Source organism: Perca flavescens, chromosome 17 (genome assembly GCF_004354835.1).
Source record: "Perca flavescens isolate YP-PL-M2 chromosome 17, PFLA_1.0, whole genome shotgun sequence".
In the NCBI taxonomy this organism is placed as follows: Eukaryota; Metazoa; Chordata; class Actinopteri; order Perciformes; family Percidae; genus Perca; species Perca flavescens.
The window spans coordinates 22,207,708-22,229,367 of NC_041347.1; the positions used below are offsets into that span (position 1 = coordinate 22,207,708).

The 21,660-nt window shown below is 39.0% G+C and overlaps 1 protein-coding gene across 1 annotated transcript in view; it reads right to left on the minus strand.

The window, feature by feature from the left end:
- bicc1a (BicC family RNA binding protein 1a) overlaps positions 1–21,660 on the minus strand; it is a 69,089-nt gene that overhangs the window by 37,307 nt on the left and 10,122 nt on the right. The window contains exon 2 of the mRNA XM_028603552.1: positions 7,242–7,288. Coding sequence (XP_028459353.1) covers positions 7,242–7,288 — 47 coding nt within the window. The remainder of the gene's footprint in view (positions 1–7,241; positions 7,289–21,660) is intronic.

The following is a 21,660-nucleotide window of genomic DNA, read 5'->3' on the forward strand; positions in this document are numbered from 1 at the left end:
GGTGCATTAAGAGCCATCACCATTCCCCAATAGGATGTTAGGCTGATTAGCACTGCCACAGCATTTGTTTTTTTTACAAACATTTTTTAAATTAGACCTGCTTTTTTTCCCTTTCCCAAATAATACCTACAGCCTGTACTCCTTGGAGAACTGGTACACAAATCGAAAAGGGAAGTGCTTAAATTCCTCCATATGCTCTCCTGGAAGTAGCATGGTCTGTTTGGCATCCTTTACAACTAATTCTGACTGAGTGTATCGACTGCCAGTCTCACGCACCTGTAAAACTGAGAGACAGCTTTGAAAGGCCTGATGTGTGCCTTTTTTTTTACTCTGCAGCTACATACTCAGAGTCTATGATGGTTGACTAGGAGCCCTTTCAAGCCTCACTGACTTTTTACAACATCCTATAATCACATACCAAAATGGACAGCCTGAAGGAGCAACAGAATGAGGTGCCACTATTCTGCACCGGGCAGAGCAAGATGAAACAAATCAGTCTGAACTGTTATTAAGCTCTAGTTGATTCATCAAATACAGCTGCAAGTTATTTTATAGGCTTTCCATGTTGTGAATTCACAGCAGAAAATTAAGAACTCTTCTTTCAAAAAAAAAAAAAAGCTAAGCTCTTAGACCAAGTTTTATATCTTTGGGCATTATCATATTCTAGCAGCAGAGAAAGACCCTACCAGTCATTCTCAGGATTTCTCCTGCTTGTGGCTCTGCATTTACTCACAGTCTATAAAGTGAATCACAGAACCAAAAGGAATTGTAGCATCATTTTGTGGATTGAAAATAAAAGGGAGAATTCTTTTCAGATGATCTTGCTCAACTATTTTTGTAAGGAATTCTTCTGTGGTATCATTTAACGTGACTAAGCTGAAAACAGTTCCAGCTTTAGCATCCAGCATGCTAATGATCCCCCATTAATGTCATCCTACTGGAAACCTTCCCATCCCTCCTGTCTACAGTATTATCACAAGTGCTGCAATAATAATATCATTCTATTCACTCCCATAAAATGTAGGCCTGAAACCAAAATCTGATGAGTTCTATGTTACTTTGTATCATACTAGTTCGAGGCACAAGCAACTCTAATTTACAACACGACACCCTCCCATCGTCTGGTAAAGGACAATAAATCACAAACACCCTGTAGCTAAATGCTAACTTTTCAACTGAAATCACGTTCTCCCACCAACAGCTGGATGTATCACAACATTAGGACACTCTGTTTCCCAGTGAAAACGAGAAATTCCTTTACTTTTATCTCCACCATTTTTTTTTGCTTGGTCTTCTACGACGATGTCAGATGTGTCTGGATTTTGTTGAGGAGGCATTCAATTTAAAACCACACATTGAAGAAATATATAACACTGCTGCAACCTCTCAGAGGTCATTGGAATTACAGTGGCGATGTGGGGGCAAATGGCAGACAAGTGATAGCTTACACGTTCAGTTTAATTTAAAAGCACTAATTTACAATGGAAAAGTCTTTTTAGTCATTTTTTGAGAAACTATGTAGAAACATGCTGTGTGGAAACCCCGTTAAGTAAAAGCTTATAGTAAATATGACAAAAGTATCACATCAGAAGTAACTCCAATTATACTTTCCGAAAATTATCAAACTTTATGTCCTATGCCTCATCAACTTTTTCTCTGAAAGGGCCTTGTTCAGAGAGACCTGTTTCCTGTCCAGTGTTGCTGTTCTTGGCAGCGTCGTGCAGATGGGACTGATTTCTGACAGACCACACACCATTTTAAAGAGTGGATGGCGTTTATTTTTATGGAGGGGCTAGCACATACCTCTCAAATGGGTCAAGATATTTGCACAAATTAAGTTACCTATACATTTAGTGTTCCACCCTTTCTTCTCTGCCACCCCACCCTTTCTGAAATGAATAAATACATGAATGACCATGGTTCTGATCAGTTTTAGGGCACAACCTTGACACGATGATAGGTTCTTAGAGGTTTGCAGCTGGTGTATGTGCAGAGCTACGTGAAATCAAACAGGATATCATTAAGGCAATGTCCTGAAAGACAGCACATGTGTTCAACACACGTGACTCTGTGTGTGTGTCTGTGTGTGTACATGTCTGGATGGTTGTACTATACTATAGCACAGCAGCAATCAACATGGCAGAGGCATGTTTCCTGGCTCTCACTGCGATGGTGCAGCTGTTGATTCAGCTGGATTGTGTGCGTTTGGGAGGGGGACACAGAGGGCTGTTGGAGGGTGGGGGGTGAAAAGAGACCGACCGAAGGAACAGCATGGTCTGAACCATCCCCACGAGGCTCAACAGTCATAACTGAGTTCATGTTAACGACCCGAGTGCTAACTCGCAGCTAAAGCCCCATTCCACTTCGGACTAATACGAACATGTGCATGGTTACGAAAGAGCAACACACATTAGTAGAAGGTCACTTCTGTATAAACACCTACTGTTGAAATGCATTATACAAGGTACATAATTCACACGATACATGATTAACTAATTTAGGCTGCTTAAGAAACCCAAACATTTGTTCATATGTGGTTTGATGGCACTCATACTGACCTACAGTAGTTATTTTTAGTTTACCGTATTGAGTAGTTTTGTTGAGTATTTTGTATTTTTCAAGTAGTTTTTAAAATCGTTAATTTAAAATATACTCGATTACGTTTTGAGTGAAGTATTGTATTTTGCTACATTACAAATCCCATCCGTTACGGAGTAAAAAAAAAAAAAAAAAAAAAAAAACTTAGACCAACAAAAATTGAAAGGAGATGAATGATCAGCATCTAGGCCGGGCCTGGATTGGCTAATCTGGAGCACCAGGAGAATTCCCGGTGGGCCGGTCTGGTTTTCTGGTTGTGAAAGCCAGGTTGAAATCATAATCCTAGTTGAATATCATAGATGCTGTCTCTAGGCTGCCTGCACTTGCAGCCCACTTTCTGTATTTACAGTATTTATTTTTTCTTGCAGCCCACCGTTCTCTATATTCATGCAGCCAACTCGCAGAGTGCAGCCTGGTTAATGATGACGTATTTGTGTTTTGAGTCCTCCGACAGCGGCACCTTGCTAAAACAACTAGGCTAACAAACCATCCGCATACACTTCAGTTACTGGTGCTTGTTGGAGGATGCCACCGCGAGCAAAAATAAGCGGTTTTAAATGGGTAATAGAAAGTGCAAAACGGCACTCAAAAAGGTGACCACTTAAAAAGGAGAGCTCTAGAAAGTGACGCAGCCATATTAACTATCTTTTTTTAGCGAAACACCAAACGAAGACGGTGAGACGGGTAAGCTAAGTTAGGAGGCGTGTAGGATGCTAGCGGTCTTGCAAAACAATACAACGTTGCCTGCAAACCAGCGTTTATGTTTATGAATCAAACTTGTTCTTGTAGCTCTGCAGCAGCAGCTACTAGTCCAGTTTGTTGCTAACAGTGACAATGAAGAGCCAGTAACGTTACCAAGCACCATCTATATGAGCCTATAAATCCAGTTTGGGCAGGTAGGGTTGCTCATTGACTGAATATTATAAGAATTAATAAGAGTGTGGTGTAGACCTGCTCTATATGAAAAATGCCCTGGAATAATTAATGATGCCACATGATTCGGCACTACCATAATGAAACTGACTTGACCAGAAAGCTTTGTAAAAAGGAGAGATTTGTGCTGAGAATCATGACAATTTATAAAATGTGATTTAGTGTCAGAAGCAGAGCCAGTAGTGTGCATTAGGGATAGCTGCTGTCAGTGTGGAAGGTACATATAATGTAAGCGGTTGTATCACAGTGTGTGAACAAGCAAACATGATCAGATTAGTTACAATACAATCATTTTTTTGCCCAAATATTACTTGTGATTCATTATGCCTTTATCCTTGAAATTATGATAGTAAATACACAAAGCCCACGACTGAGGGAAGAGAAAGTTATATGAAATATTATTCAAAGGAAAAAATGTATTATGGTGTCATTAGAAAGTGCTATACAATGTAGCCTGTTCTTTATTTAATTTCAAGTTTTGGATATCTGTGATTACTTATTTTCACAGAAAATAGATTCTGATATTGTTGAACATCATTGGGTTGTTGTTAAGATGTTAACTTTTCTTATAAATCTACATTGTGAAGCAACACTTGGAAATAGTAATATTTTACAAAAAAATACACTGAATTACAAGGCTGTAGAGAACAGGGCATTATTGCAGACTTATATACTAAGTTTTTGATTACATTTTTCGTGAAGTAAAGTGGGCTGAAAATGAGTCCCACTCAGGCCCTGATCTAGGCTGCCTACCAGGCACCAAGTCTTTCAGTAGGAGATTAAAAATTAGATAGAGGAGGATCAGGCAAGCGCCGACAGTTCAGAGACCCTAACCCTTTTTTTTAAATGTATCTAAGTTAAAGTACATTTTAAATGAACTACTTATTACTTTTACGTGAGTAATTTTTCAGATAGGTAATTTTACTTGTACTTGAGTAATATTTCATCAAAGTATTGGTACTTTTACTTGTACAATATTTTAGTACTTTTTCCACCTCTGGTTATTTCAACATCTTACAATGTTATGCCAACCAAATATTTCATCTTGACAGTCTTCACTTTTTCTACTTTCCCTGTGTCAGCGCAGTGAAATACAAGATGCTGCAGTGCTATATTAAAATGAATTACGCCTGGCCTGTGATCTGAGTGCCCTGGCACTTATACATCACGCCTGGCATTATTTACAAAGCCACACTCTTGGGAAGGAGCGATGGAAGGGGGATCAGGGAGAACTGCAAGGGGTTCAAAGGCATCTCTCAACTCAAATCCACTCCAAGCTCTTCTGTGGTGCACAGTTATCGTCTCAACCAGCCGAGCTTCTCGGCTCTCTGCTGTGCCACGGCTCAACTTCTGCACAGCTCTCCAAACAGCTTAGTGATCTGGTGCCATGATTTGACACTCCAACAGTTCTCAGTCAAAAACCTTCACTGCACAACAGTGTGATGAACTGTTCACTCACTCACGCATGCTTCAAGCAATATATTTGCAGAAAAGTCCCCTTGTTATGCCAGACTGATGACAAAAGGCACAATAGGGGTTTAATGAAATGTGAAAATGAAATAACAGCAGGAGGAAAGAGCAGGAGGCAGAGATAGGAGACCAAAACAAAGATTGAAAATAAAGAGGGACATGAAGTTGGCGAGATTCCCCCCATGTGAGCTGCAGGGACTTGAACAAGGCTAATTTCCCAGCTGTGGCACCCTCCTGTGGTCCCACTTTGTCTGCTATGCTCTTTCCTTTTTCATTGACTACATGGAGAGAGTGGACTGTTTGCTCTCTATTACAAAATGTTTCTGTGGACTCAAAGGAAGTCCAGCAGACAGTGAGTAAGAGGGTTTGATCAACCACAGCCACCGGGCCTGGGGATATAGTGCGGGGGTGGACCATTTTATGTTGCACTCTTAAGCAACTGAACTCTAAATCTCACTGCCAAGGCAACTGCAAAATCTCATTCCCAAAGCATAATATGTAAAAGCGTGTGCGTCAAAAATGACCTCACGTGAGAGAGAGAGTTGCTACGCATGTACTTTATTAGTCTCACTGAGTATGTGTAGTAGATGGGTGTGTTAGACCGGCAGGGAAAAGTCCAACTAAGAGTTTCCATTTTCATCAACTTCAAGGTATTTTACACACCTCATCCATATTCTTTCAACAATACGGTTCTCAGTGTTACTCAACGTTTATTTTCCTGACTTTAATTGGGCATGTATGGTGATCACGCTATCAGAGGGAAACTATACAGAGTTATCCAAACAGAAATTCTACAATAAAAACATGACTTTAGCACTCCTCTACTGCTCTTCACCAGCCTGCCAACCCAAACAGCTGCACACCAATTTCTAATTGACAATTTAACCTCTAGTAACCACAGTTTCTTTGAACGAGCTGTGACAATATTCAAGCCAGAGACTTAAAAAACCTGTCACCCACAGTCATATTTTGTCAGAGTAGCTTTGTGGAGTGAGCTAGACACTTCTTAAACATTACACTTATATCCAAACTAAAAGAGGTGGAGACAGATCTACAGTGTATCTAGAGTCCTTGTTAAGATTCCAAGGAGGAGAATCTTAAGATGCCTGGTTTGCATTACTTGGTTTTTAAAAACTGCTTCAGGGACAGTTAAATTGCCTCCTTCTTTGACATGAAACTCAGCTTCCTAACCTCCAAAACGGATGGAGCAAGTTTTAACATCAGGAAACTGGATTTTAAAACAAGGATGAATTCCCTCAAGATAATGAAAGAGAACATCACAATTAATTAGACACCGTCTGTGAACATTGAATCAGCAGTTAACTTTGATTGTTGAAAATGTGATTTTCAGTGCCATGCGATTGGTTTTCTCTTGACACACACACACACACACACACACACACACACACACTTATGCGATTGGTTGTTATTGCGCTGTCAAGAAATGTAAATGATGTAAATGTATATAGCATATACCGGTAATTGACAGTTTCTAACTCTTATTGGAGAAATGTTCTATCAGATCAGTTTTTTTATATCACTTATGTCACCCAGCCCTGGTCAGGATTAGCTGTAAAAGTCCCTGTAACGTCATTAATGAATGTTCGGAAATTATTTTATTGTTGAGACATGGAGCCTTTAATAGATCATTGCTTTAAAAACACTAATCCTTGTAGTTGGAGCTTATATACAAAGACCATTAATTAATAGAAATGCCTGTTTAAACTCTACAGTGACTCTTTAACAACACATAGGGTCACACTTGACTGATCAATGAGCACCAGTGACACAATGTGAGCAAGTTGTAATGAGAAAAGAAAACCTATTCAAGACTATTTGAGATCACTGAGGCAAATCCTTGTTTTATTGGATGAAATGAAGCTTCTAAGCATTAACTAATTAAATCAGTGACAAAGAAAAGTTAGTGAGGCAGAGCTGGATGGAGCAGGCCTGTGTTTAACCTCTCCCTCATTTTAAACTAAAGAGATGATCTGGTGTATTATCATCTATTATGTAGTGAGAAAAGCCCAAAGTGTTGTGTCAGCTGTGTTACAGGATTAGAGCCCTGGAGTGATTCAACGTCAGTGTCGTTCTGTTGTTTTTGTTTGTTTTGATTTGTAATTACGAGTGACTAGAGCACCTGACATCTGCTCCATTAACCGAGAGAAATGCTGCTCAGTGGGCTTGAACGCAACTCCAAGACAAAGCCAACACTATCCAAGTGCAGACTACACACTCACCTTCTGAAAGAAATCCTCCCCTCCGTTGACTCTCCCCTCAGAGGCAGCTAGAGTGAGACAGAGAAAGAAAATAAATAAATTAATAAAACCACACAGAGCTAGCTCAGTGTTTTGTAACCTTAACACAGCCAAAGCACACACAGATTATCCAGTCTCCTCAAAATGTTGTGGTATCTTCACTCAGCAGTGTTTATGGTGGATCTCCATTTCTTTGGATATAGTGTTTGGCACAGCGACTGATACTGCTCATATGCAGGAATGGAAGAAAATGTTCTTAGTAATTTTGTATAATCCTAAAGATGGATACAGCTTCCATGTAACAAATTGATGGATACAGTGAAAATATGTGGGCACTTCACAGTAGCCCGTTAACCTTTAGTGAACTGGGCTCCCGTGGGTGGCCGCTACGGTGTACGCTAGCAATGAGGTCATCGAGTTATGGGACGTCCGGTCCGAAACTGATAACTAGTGGTGGGGACAGTGTATTTACCCACAATGGCCGCGGGACATTGTTGTTTACATGATCCTGTTTGAATCAATCTAAAATAAAAACCATAACAGCTAGAGCATAAGGTAAGATAAGAAAAACTTTATTGTCTGTCCTGAGTGACATTAATTTGTCTTTGACAGGGCAGGCTCAAATGACATAAAATGTAAAAATACATACAGAAACAGTGTAATAACAAAAACAAACAAAAACAATTATTTATTATTTTTGCAGCATCTCAAAAACTAAAAAAAGTTAAATAACGTATGGAGTCTTAAGGAAAATTGTTTCTACATTTAGAAATCTTTTGGATTATAATTTTATTTTATTATTTAGTAAAAATTTATGAAAACACGTCCACTTTTTTTTATTTACGACACAATTTGAATACTTGTATTAATCATTATGGTTTATTGACTTACATAACCTTTTAGCTTAGCTGGTACCGATTCTAGGGATATGAAGCATTTGAAGATTACTCCAAGAAATGACATCACAATAAGCAAACACCACTGAAGCGGTGGCAGACCAAATCTGTTGCAGAGTTTAAAGGGTTAATGGAGTATTTCATACTACACTTGGGTCAACTGGTGCATGTATCACACTTTTTAAAAGGCTTTCCCACTTTTGAAATTCATCCGTCAGCATAAAGTAGACTTCCGCCATTGGGGACTACAGCACTGTACATGAAAACTTAACTGCCCCAAATCACCAGTAAATAAATAAGCACTAGGAGAGCCCCGGTGTTTTAAAGTAATTTTCAACTGAAAATGCCAAGAAACTCAGCTGATACAGTAAACCGGATAGAAACAGAGGGCCAACCACCAAAGCAAATCAGACCTGTAGTCGCTCCAACACATCTACAAGTCCTTCAAACTCTGGCTGCTCTGTTGATGCAAAATAAATATCTGCTCTCCAAGGAGAATTGTCATGTTCCTCTGTCATTTGGTAGTACAGGGAAGGTTTAATAATGCATTACAGCCAGCATTCTCGAGATGATCTGTTGCTGTCTGTGCAAATCTGGGTCAGAAGCAGCAGCAGAGTCAATGTAAGCTCAGGTCAGGCATAAAATGTTGGCTTCCAGAACGATGTTATGATAAAAAATACAAGTCCTGCTGAATTTCATCTGCAGAAGATAATGAGTTTGTCAGAATTAATGGTTTAACTATATCGAATTTAGTTGATTAAGGAGCTTTAATTGATCAACTGCCATGCTTCGCTCGTTTGCAAGCCATGATGTCTCTTTCTCATGGGGGGTCCAAATTCTCTGGGCAGGCAAAGCAGACAAAGGGGAGGTAACCTTTCCCCTTACGATGTCATAAAGGGAAGATTCCAGATTGGCCCATCTGAGCTTTCATTTTCTCAAAGGCAGAGCAGGATACCCAGGGCTCGGTTTACACCTATTGCCATTTCTAGCCACTGCGGGACCATAGGCAGACTGGGGAAACTCAATGTTAAAAAACCTCAAAATGAAATTGTCATGCTATGGAACCTTTAAGCAAAAAAGGCAATAACTCTCTGGTTCCAGCTATTGTAAGAATTATGTGGATTATTTTTGTCTTATATGACAGGAAATTATATATTAATATATTTTTCTTTTGGACTGTTGAGGCAAAACAAGCTATTTCAAGACATCTCTTTGGGCCTTAGGAAGTTTTGATGGGCATTTGTTCCTAATGTTATATTTTATTGACCAAATGATTAATGAAGATAGTGGTTAGTTGCAGCCCTATACACGATACTGCAATAAAATATTCTTCGCAAACCCCATGGTGAATTAGAAAACTAAAGAGTTTTTTGTGTACTGTGAACATATCAGTACGTAAATATCAGTTTATGGAGGGAAAAGGAGATTCAGTTACTATGGTAACTGAGTCTGTGAACCTAACCTGGTCGGGAGCAGGTTTTCTTCAATAAACCTCAAGTTTCTCTCAGTCTCCTCCCTCCCTGACACAGCACGCTTTCATTTCCTCATTCATTCATTCATTCATTCATTCAGTCTGTATCAGGCACATTTTAGCGCAGTTTGTTATCTGCATGAATAATAATAATAAAAAAATTGTTTATGTTAGGCAGATTATAAAACGTTTTTTTCTCAAATATTGCATGTCCTTCTGTTGACGATCCCGTTGATGAAAAAGCTGTATTACTTCACAGAGAGTTTACATCGGGAGATGATATTGAGTCCCGACTAGATGTATTTTCATTTCCAGACAACCAAGAGGTATTTTCTTCACAGTCGATCAGATAGGTAGATACCTTATCCGTCCTCATATCACTAACATCCACCATTGATGAAATGCTTTTACATCCCAGCAGATTCTTTGTGTCGCATTATGTTTTTTGCAAACGACAGTTTTCTTTACAACATTGGTGAAGCGGATCATATTAGTAAAGCCACTGTATGCAGAGCCGTCAGAAAAGTGACGTTCCTTGCTCTGAAACATTTTTTTTTTTTTTTAAACGTTTTTGTAGTGTTCCCTGGACACAAACCAGTGAGAGCAATTAAAAAGAATTAAATTATTATAAATTATATTTCTGTTAATGATCATGGTGCTGCAGGCTCAGAATGGGATTAGTAGTAGGCTAGCTTACTTTTTCACCCGCAGGATTGCACCTAAATTAAATTATAGGTGTAATACCATTCCAGTTTTCACCAGTAATATTATAGGTTACTTGTGATTAAATATGAAATTAATACACTGTAAATGTTTACGCACTGACTCAAGCAGCAATTTTCTCCCAGTCCAATTCTCTCTTTTGCAGCAGCCACTATGTTGCTTTTTTTTTTTTTTTTAAACGAAATACATGTTCAAACTCGCTTGTGCGCATGAGTATTGCCGCCGACCAGTTTGTTTGTGGTTGTTGCCATGGTGAATCCTAGTATCATGGCTCTATTCATGCTGCCTTTTTATTGTGGTGGTGCACGCGCTTAACTCGAGGTCAACCTACTCAGAGTTCATTGAACCAACTCAAATCATCTGTTCTGGAACCGAAAACTCAAGACTTTCCCATCTCAGGGTAAATCAACTCAGCGATCAGGGTTAGACTCAGAGTTTGATAGTGATGGAGTTCTATAGTAGAAAATATCTTCAAAAATATAAAATCTGTTCCCCTTAAAAAGTAAATAATGGCTGCAGTGCACATGGTACTATGTGATGTAAAACCTGGGTGTAAAAGGCATTGTTATGACTTCACCTATCAACACCAAATCTCAGAGCACAACCACAGAAAATGAAAACCCTCACTAAACACTTTTCTACCGGACCTGACATTATGGCCTTTGATGATGCAATAATGCAGACACCATGAGCGTTTAACACATGCTTGTACATTCACAGGCTGCCCAGTAAACAAGTGCAGGCCACAGTTTATGAAGACATGGAGACTGGTCTGCCTTGGCTCAATGGGAAGTACATTTCAGACAAAATTTGTGTACATTAATTGCTCACCAACCCATTACACTGATAACAGATACATTCTGGCTACTCGCTGGCTCATCATTCAAAACCGGAATAGAGTAGAATAAAAGGAAATCTTAAGACAAAGAATAGAAACTGATAGCCAATGGAGGGTAAAACAATGCTTTAACAGCATTACAGAGTCACTGTTCATAAAGCGGTCACAGAGATGAAAGAAATACTCCTACCACCAACTATTACCAAATATCACTGTACTGCGTAGCCTCAGTTTGAACAAGACAATGTCTAATTCAATAATTCACCCATAGTCTATATCCACGACGTTCCACTTCCGGGATTGCTCGTTGCCGCTGGATAGGGCCGAGCATCGTTCAAAATCTTTCGATCCGGTGCCAATTTCGATACCTCAGTTTCGATGCCGGTTCCTTAACTTTTTTCGTTACCGTACGTTTTAAAATCCATTTCAACATCAACAAAAATACATTAAAACACAAAACTTTTATTTTCCACCTTAATTGTGAATAAAAACAGTTATCAAAATCTTCTGGTAACACTGCTCACTCAGAGTAACATTAATAAAACTGGTTGTGTTTTTGGAAAGGGGTGCGCCAGTCAGATACTCAGGATTGGTCTCAAAAAAAGAGAAACCTTTTTGCCACAACATGAACATATTATAAATAAACAAATTACATTGTGTACAGGCTAATACTGAACTAACTAAAATGCAAAGGAATGTAAACAAAGAATTTTTAGTGCAAACCGCATAACGACACAAACCTTTAACAAACTTGGTGACTGCCCTGTTGTCAACATTGAACTAATGGAGAACTAACTTAAGTGCGAAGGAATGTAACTGAATTGCCTTGTTGCTAAAAAGGTGCTGTAGAAATAAGGTTGCCTTGACTTACAACCTCAGCCTGTCAGTCAGTCACCACCAGGGCATAGAAACCACTGTTGCGCCTGCTTGCCTCAGAGGAAATGTAACGTCAACAGGACCGCAACTGCTTTCGCCTCGCCATTAATATCATACAGCAAATGCTGTCTGTATGTTTTGAAAAACTTCTGCGCGCACGTGTGTGTGTGTGTGTCGGAGCTCTGCTCTCTGTCAATACGCAGAGAGGAACGTTTTTGCTTTTGGACCCAAAATTTGGCACCGAAAGATTATTATTATTATTTTATTTTTTTAATACTCATAGGATCTGAGTATTTTCAGTTGGCGCCATAAAAGTATCGACGTTTGGTGCCAAGCCCTACCACTGGAAATTCCACCGGATGTCCCTATTTTCGGCTGGATGTCATTTACCTTCCGCTTTCTTTGTGTTGTAATTTTAAACTCTGGTCAATTTATGAGGACTATGGTTAACTGCTCCTCAGATCTCTGCAGGGTAAATCCAGACAGCTAGCTAGATTATCGGTTTTCTGTTGCACAACTAAAACAACCTTCTAACGTACACGTTCCACCAAATCCCTTCCTGCGGCTATTTTACAGTGGCACTGTGGCTCCGTCTGGTGCTTAGCGCTCCCCAAGCCAATTGTGATTGGTTTAAAGAAATGCCAATAAACCAGAAAGTTTTTTCCAATCCCGGAATGCTGTGTGGACTAGCCAGACCCTCCTCCGCAGCACTGTGGAGAAAGGTCTGGCAGTGCAAGACTAATTCATCCACAAAGTCAAGTGGAGAAACAGACTATCAGACCTATCCAGCGAGCTATGACACATCCAATTATGACAATGTTTAAATTACCGGCTTTGAAAACACAGTTGTCTAAAGAAAATTCATACTGTCGTGACTCCCATGGAAGAGTTACATTAGCAGATGGAAAGTGTCACAGATGGGGAAATAACAAAGTTGCTAAAGCAATGCTGGATGCCTCTTTAGCTGCTTCAAGTGCCTAAGGTTTTTGTTTAAAGTTATAGTAATTTACAGCTGGGCTGATGCTCACAGTGATGCACCCGGCGTGTGGCCAAATGCTGTGCATACATAGTGAATGAAGACAATAGAAATGGCACCCAGCTCGCCATAAACACTGATGTGGACTGAATTTAACACACTTTAAAGCTGAAAAGATTTTTTCTTTTAGTAATTCAACAGAAAATGAATCCATAATGATAATAATTTATTGGTTATATAAGTTATTGATAAAGTACCAAATACTTGCTGGTCATAGCTTCCCAAACTCAAACATTTGTTTCTTTTACTTTATCTCATACGAACGTAAAATTAGAGTTTTCTGTCAGACAATTTTGTTCTTAAGTGTTAAGATTTGGAATTTGAGCCATAGAAAGTGGACAGGCACATGTCATTATCTATGATTATAGGATATATATAAAAAAAGATCAATAAATGAACTGATGTTGAAAAAAACCCTAACTATAGCTCGAGACAATCTGTAATGCATTTACACAAAAGCAAATATTTGTTTAATCTCGCCTGATAGAAAGTATGAGTGTTTACATCCAATATTTAGTTTAGATAACATCCAGCTTTGAGTTAGAATGACTAAGAACAGCTCTGACTGAAGTGCTCGGTTCTTAGGTGGCCTGAAGTGATCCAAGTTCATGAAAGACCCCGTTAATGCGAACGTTTCCTGTAAAAAATAAGACAAACAAAAAGGATTGTAGCAACATCCAACGGACGAATATACGGACTGAAAAACTGTCTGGTAGGGGAAGCCAGTTGCTCTTTTTCTCTGTTCTTTTATCAACTAAACAAAAGTAAATCCCAAAGGTAAAGTCTCTGTCAGCAGCAAATTAATGAGACCGATAAAAAAAAAATAAAAAAAATATGAAAAGCCAATTAAAATGTCACTTACAAACATGCTATAATACTCTCCTCAGTGATGTTGAACTTTGGATTCTTTTGATCCCACAGTATATCCTACTACACGCTTCACATGAACCGTCATTTATTTGTAAACTTACTGGATGTGTAACAGAGGTCTCTTTTTATTCACAGAGAAAACATTTACTGAAAAGGAATAAAAAAAAATAAAAAAAAAACACTGCTGTAAGTCTGCCCATGTTGGGGGAACAGTGACTTTTATTTTATTGGCAAGAAAGTACAACTATTAAAGCTAGTAATTACACATCAAACACCACCAACTGGGCAGGTGTGTGCAGTTAGCATGATAACCATATTGTAATACTAGTTCAATAACACTACCATTCAAATCCCATTTCAGCTGCACCCAACAAGGCCTGAATGGAATTTTAAATTTAAAAGCACTTATCCATGAAAATCATATTTCCATAGAAACACTAAATTGCAAAGAATCACATGCAATCTCCTCTTCTCCTCCGCACGTGCACATAAAGAAGATGCAGTACTCTACATGCAGATTCTTTTGCAAATCTCCTTTAAGCAATTCATTTCAACATCAGCCTCTAGTGGGAGATGCAGGAGAGTCAGACAAATCACTTGTACATTATCAAATTGCAGCTCTTTCCTTTTTATTCCAATCAGCCCAGGAAGCCAATACATGAACAGAAACAGCACACCAGCTATACACCTTTGTCTGTGTGATACTATGTCAGCAGTATTAGATTTCCACATATTAATATTTAAGTCAAAACTCTGATGTCTGAGTCAAACAATAAGGTAAAATGACATGATTCAGCAGACAAAAAAACAACAACCTTGCACCAAAAGACAAACGCAAACAACTGCAGCAACATTTTTGGCATGTGAGTGCAGTGATCTGAAGGAATTTGATATGGAACATGAGTGAAAATATGAGCCATGTGCTGAGAGCCAAACATCCAGTTGGCACATGTGGTGTGTAAACCGGCCGTGGGAGAAGCCAGAGGAGAGATAGGAGGGGCGCAGCAGGGTGTCCTACGAGCTCTGGGATATATGGAGACCGATCGTTCTACTAACTACTTATTCTAAATCTGCACTGCTATAGGTAAATAAAAGAAAAAAGGAGTGGCTTTCTTAAAATACAAGAATGACAACATGTTTGACTTGAATTATTCTTAATTATTCTATAATTGAATAATAATTTTGCTACAAGGCAATAACTACTTGAGGCATTTGTAGCTACTTGGAGGGCTTCTTAGAGCAGACCAACTTTCTTCATTACAACAAGCACTAGCCTCGTTCAAGACATCAAGACCTCTGAATAGAAGGTGAAGTGTTGTGTTCACTGCTGGCAGTTTCCCTGGATGGAAAAACAACTGAGCCAATGAGAGCTTTGAAGGTGGGATTAAGAGAATGGATGTCATCATCCTCTGCCAGAGCCATAACAATGGTGACAAGCAAGAATGAGATCATCACTGCAACACAGGTTGTTGTAAAAGGAGTTACAGAAACAAAAACCCTTAAATCAGATTAGTTATTCGATTGACAGGACAGGCATTAAATATTGGGGCAAAAGACCACAAGTCTGAAAATAAGAAAGATCTAGGGGAAAGGAGTTAGAGTTGTGGAGAAAGAAGTGAGCTCAGCCCTCTGTAGCCCACTCCTCATGTCTGCTTGAGGCTATAGCAGCTTAAGGGCAGTACTCAACACAACACACCCAAATCTCAGACAGAACTATTGGGGGTTGAATTGCATGGTAATGTAGGCACCAGGTTTTGATAAGGAAGACAAATGCGTTCGAGCAAAAATAGCCCCCTCCCAAACAAAAACTTCATTTTGTGAAAACAAACAATTCAATCTGACATCATTTAAAAAAGGGCCGTGATGGTTTTGATTGTTTTAGTCTACTGACAACAAGTTGCATACATTTTGTAATTCCGGCTGCTCATTTTAGTAATTGTCGCCTTCAAGATCAACATCTTAGCTTTGAAAGTCAGCTGTTGACTGGCAATCTTGTCAATGCAGAAAACCACCAAAATCAAATATGACGACTCTCAGATTCACAGTCTATTCTTCACAAAATTCATATTTGCTTGATTTGCCAAAAACATAGGATCTTTTACATTCGTCTTGGTCCCTTTTCTCAAATAACTGACAGGCATTTTACTACAAAAATGCATAGCTCATGCCTCATTATTTAGATAACCATGAAACCTATTATTTTGTCTGTAAACCAAAAACCCTATTTAAATTATAGGCTTTCCTTGAGACTGAACGGTTGGAAGAGAGTTAAAGAGCACATCCATAGTTTAACTTTTTTTTTTTTAGCATTTAGCAGCTCTGATATATATTAAAGAGACTCAGTTTTATTTGTTTCTCAAGTGCGTAAATGATCTAATGGAGTTTTCTCGGCCCAGATTATACGAGGACAAAGCAGCGCTCCTCCCTTCCAGCACAGCGGACTGTAAAGGCATCACAGCTGAAAAATGACACAAGAACCCTAAGCACTGGTTACAGTTAATCAGATCCACACCTTCTAATTTCCTCCATGTAATTATTCAATGTATCTAATCACTGTCACTGCATGTGAAGAACAGAGAAGTTGCAGTGAAAGGCATAAAGACTCTAGTCTATGTAAAAGACTTGACGCTGGCAGATGGAACGGGGAATGGTATCTATTATTTTGTGGAGAGAAACCTTCTGGGAGATTCTGCTGTTTTGACACTGAAGGAATGTAAACAGTGTTGATTTCTACAGTTATGGCTTCAATCCTCCCAGAACAATCAAGCAAACAATAAGAGACAAAGGCCTTACAAAAAACAAATCAAAATGTTTTGTAATGAATATTTTCACTATTAGCTAGTTTCAGTCCTACACTATTCAGGTTGAATGGAAAGGTGGACCAATCCACAGTGACTTTTTCCATAACAAGAGGGCATATACTGTACCTCATAGCTCAGATGTAAGCTAATATCCATTTATTTTAAACACGGTATAAGTCATTCAATAACCACCATATAAATTACTTTAAACACCTGGTTAACCCAACATTTGTGTCATGAAAGAATTATTATGGAAAATACTTTATGTCAAAAGGGTTTCTATCAAGACAGGAGCTTTTTAGCTTACAAAAAGAAAAGCGAGCCCCTTAAGGCACCAGCTAAAATCTCTAAATTTGCAGAGCTGCTTAGACAAAATCCTCTGCACTGGCAATAATCACATGAAGACTTAAGGTGAAACCTGGGACATTCACAGAAAAGTCTACGCAAGCATTAAAATGAGAAAGGTTATACAACTCCTATGTCCCCTGGATAGAATTTCATAACAAATGACAACTCTAATCCAGGAAAGGTTTGACATCTCAGTCCACCTCACATGCCTTTACCAAAGTTAGACAGACACTATTAAAGCCAGACTTTTGTGCAAACCCTGGCTGAGAGCAGACTAGTTTGAAAGAACTACATTTTCCATATTATATGAAAAGAGTGGGAGAGCATGATGTTTTCACACCAGCTCTCCAATGTCCCTCCCCTCTAGTGCACGCAGCAGCTCTCAGCTGATTCAACATGGAGCTAACGAGAGGGCCTCAGGGATCAGTAGCAAAACACAAAATCACATGCAAGGCAACAACTCCACACTTGTGAATGCATGCATTTTTACTGTAATGTACAGATGGGATGTCTTTAGGCCTGACTAAAACAGGATCATTTTCTCAACCTAGATTTAGATCATTAGAGAAAGAAAATGTATGAATATTAAATAATCTACAAACATGCCATCTCCTTTAAAGTTTAGTTTTAAGATTTCTTTCCATGTAAAAGCCCCTATTGGAGATAAAAATGGTCTAATTAATCTGGGATCAGATTTTGTTCCCCTAAACACTAACTCAAAGTAACTGCACCTAGTGATAATGTCTAATGTAAAAGTGAAACAGACAAGTTGACTTATTATTAACAGCTCAATCAGTATGCATACATAGGCCTGTCACGATAACAAATTTTGCTGGACGATAAATTGTCCCAGAAATGATTGTCCCAGAAATGATTGCGATAAACGATAATATTGTCGTTGACAAACCATTTTCATCTAATATAATGATAATGGCATAATAATGCAGGTACACATTTTCAAAGATCAATAAACTTTTATTTCTAAAGAATATTTAACACTGGAACTGGAAGACATTTTAAATAAATATCGACAATAAATGAAAAACAACCAAAAACAATAATTAAAATGGACTCTCAGTCTCTGTTAACAAAAAATGCACTGGAATAAAAACCAAACACAATCAAAACGTTGACATTACCTGAAAACAGCATGTAGTTTCTTTTTAGCATTTCACATCACACTTTCAGTCATTATGACCACTACTATGGTCAGAAAAATAGTGCCAAAATATTAACAATAACGTCGCTTTCAACAGGCTTATCTGCTAATGTTAGCTACCGACCGTTAGCTTGAAACCATCCAGCAAATAGATGGTACCGTAGTCCGTAGGGTGCCGTTACCTGAAACCGGTGATTTAACGTCACCGCTCATTTCACACACAGTTTAACAACAAAACAAAATGCTGAGGGAACATTACTACGTTTTTCATGTTGGTTTTGAGCGGTACGCTAACCTGGAAAACGGTTTTAAAACAGTAACTGTTTTAAAACTAACATTAATACAGCGTGTCGGAGGAATACAGCGTTCGCCTGCAACGGGAGTCAAAGGCAGAGGGACCGTCACCGCAGTGTTCGGTAACGTTAGCTTCTTGTCTCATCTGGGGTCTGATAAACTGGAAATTCATCAAATTTAGTGTGCACAATGCTATTTTCCACTAAACTGTAGAAGTCATATTTCACGGGACCCGTGTGAGTGCAGATTTCATGTTGTGGCTTTCGTCGCCGTTTGTCACTTTGCCTAAGATTGAGCAAAGAGTAGGCCTATAGATTGAGTGATAAGTGTACTCGCCCTGTTGTTTATTTGGTTGCCATGACTTCGCGAGTGATGACGTCCTGTCACTGTTCCAGTTGCTCACCCTAAAGAGGAGAGAGAGCGGATGACAGTTCAGAGCAGACAGCTCTGCAGAGTCGTGTAATTACGACTTAATAACTTTTCATAAACCGCTGAGGGAGCTGTGGTGCGCCCTACATGTACATAGCGGAATCCTGTTGTGCGTCTGCCGTATTTCTGATACCGTCGTGGCAGACAGGGGCGTCGGACTGGTGGGGAAAAGGGGACTGAGTACCCAGGGCCCTCATGCGAGGAGGGCCCAAAAAGATGCTAGAATGAATAGCTGTGGATGTGGGGAGGGGCCCATAGAAAATGCCTTTCTACAGGGCCCAGAATGTTGTGCTATGCCCCTGGCGGCAGAGGAAAACAAACAAGCACGCAAACGGCAATTATCGCGGCCGGAAAAATGATCGCGCTCATTTTTATTTATCATGCGATTAATTGGTTTATTGACCATCGCGACAGGCCTATCCATACATAGTTGTGTTACGCATTCAGGGTGGGTAAAATGTATATAACTAGCAGTTTATCATATTTCCTGGAAGTTTAATGAGGATTTTGTTAAAGTCACTAGCTGGGAATGTCTAACTTTGGCTAATCAAGTGATTAAATACCTTACAAATTACTTCATCACATTGCAACAATTCTGATTCAATGATTTGCTGGCGACATTGCCTCTCAAACAGACAGATATTAAAAAGGAATAGCTACCTCTCTATAAATGGTGCAGCAAAATCTCTGACAGGTGGTAATGTCTCACAGTATACATTTTATATCATACACTTCTATTTTTCACACACAGAGTAATTTAAATCTAAAAAGGCTATTTGAAAGGTAAACACTGCATTCAGGACAATCAATAGCATTCAGTCAGGTTGTTATGCAGTAATGGGGGGCTGTTCTCATCAATCAAGCCTAAATGCCTCACTTCAAAAGACAGTGTATCATCTTGCAGATGACACACAGTTGGCAGTAATAGGGTTGACATCTAAATGAAAACAGAAAAAAGCCAACACTTAAGTTTCCCTGTGAACTGCTTTGGCATACGTTACACAAGTTGGCAACTAAATAAAAGACTCCAGTGCCTGAGAAACTCTTTAACTGCTTCTCCAAGACAACAGTGGTATCTAATCACCAAGTAAGGATCGGGGAAGTTTACAATTACAGCAGAAAGTGTGCTCACCCTGAGGTTTCAACACTGACTTCTTTATCATTGTTCAAAGAAAATTGGGGAGGTTATTAATATCTTTTGACAGACAAATATGCCTCCTTCTACAAATCCTGCTTTTGGGATAAAACTGGTATGCAATTTATCTATCATGTGAAATCACCCGTTAACCTTATAGCTGCTTTTTAAGATTTACTTTACACTTGCTATGGACACTTGGAAACTAGTGTGTTAACGATTTTGAATTCAATTTGATGTTATTTATTGTCAGCATTTTTTTTTTTAGCAATAGCCATTTAATATATTTACATTTTGTAATTACTTCTTGATATAATAGTTTTCATTGTTAGTGGTGTAGTCCGCCATTCCTGCACTGAGGGATTTACAGGAAACGACCAGGCATGTATGGTACATGACATGGTAATTGCGATTATTTTTGACTGACTTTTTTTTTTTTGGCTGCACTAAAACAGATACTCCCGTTGCTCTTGTGGTGGATTTCTGATAAAGCAGCTGCTCAACGAGTGTTTGCTTTAGTATAAAAGCACACATAGCCCTGTGTGTCACCAAATCAACTAGAACTGAAATCTTAAGGAATATACAGTAACTTGAAGCTTTGAAACCACAATCACTTCTCTAGCTTTGGTAAAGTTCATACTCACACAACTCAACACCTGTCAGCGTACTTATGTGCCGAGAAGAAGTCATCTTCTGTACTCAAAAACCGCTCCTCTCTCCTCTCAAGTCCTGCAGGGTTGCCAAGCAACTGTGTTATTTAATAAACGCACTAACTAGCATGTGCCACATGTTACTTTCCTGCAGACAAAAATGACAGCCTGCCAGAGAAACTAGACTCACCGACCCAAAGTTCACATGGATGGGAAGGTCTCTACATAATTAGAAAGTTGTAGTCTATGGCCTTAACGTTTTTTCACAATGTCCAACAGTCCATTATGACCTCACATTATCAGCAAGTTTTATTTACACAGGAGCATCTTTGCAGTAGGATCATCTAGTCCAGGAAATAATCCATCTAGCATCAAGCAGTTGTCGGTAACATGTTATCATCTCCTCCTTTATCTCCCTTGTGTGAATGCTGCCAAGTGATTACACAATACTGTACATTCCTGGTGCCTGGTATCTACTGTGTTAGATCCCCCACGGAGCCTAGGGAGTCAGTCTCACTTAGGCCGAGAGTTGCACTGTAAACATTACATTGTGCTATTGGGAAATCATTGACATTTTACATTAATCTGCATTTCAACCAGAGGGTCAACACATGAGGAATCTGTGCAGGATATTAGTGATGGGTATTCTTTCCTCAATTACTGTACTTCATCACTAGGGTTGGGCATCGTTTTGATTTGAACAATTCTGATTGCAATTTTGATTCTTTTCGGTTCCAGTTCTTATTGATTTCTATTCTTTAAGGGGTGCAGTTGAATTGGGTCACATGCTTATTTCACATATAAGAGAAAAAAATAAATTTGATTCAGGGGTGATTTACAGTTTTACCGGGCTTTTTCAGCATAAAATAAAGTCA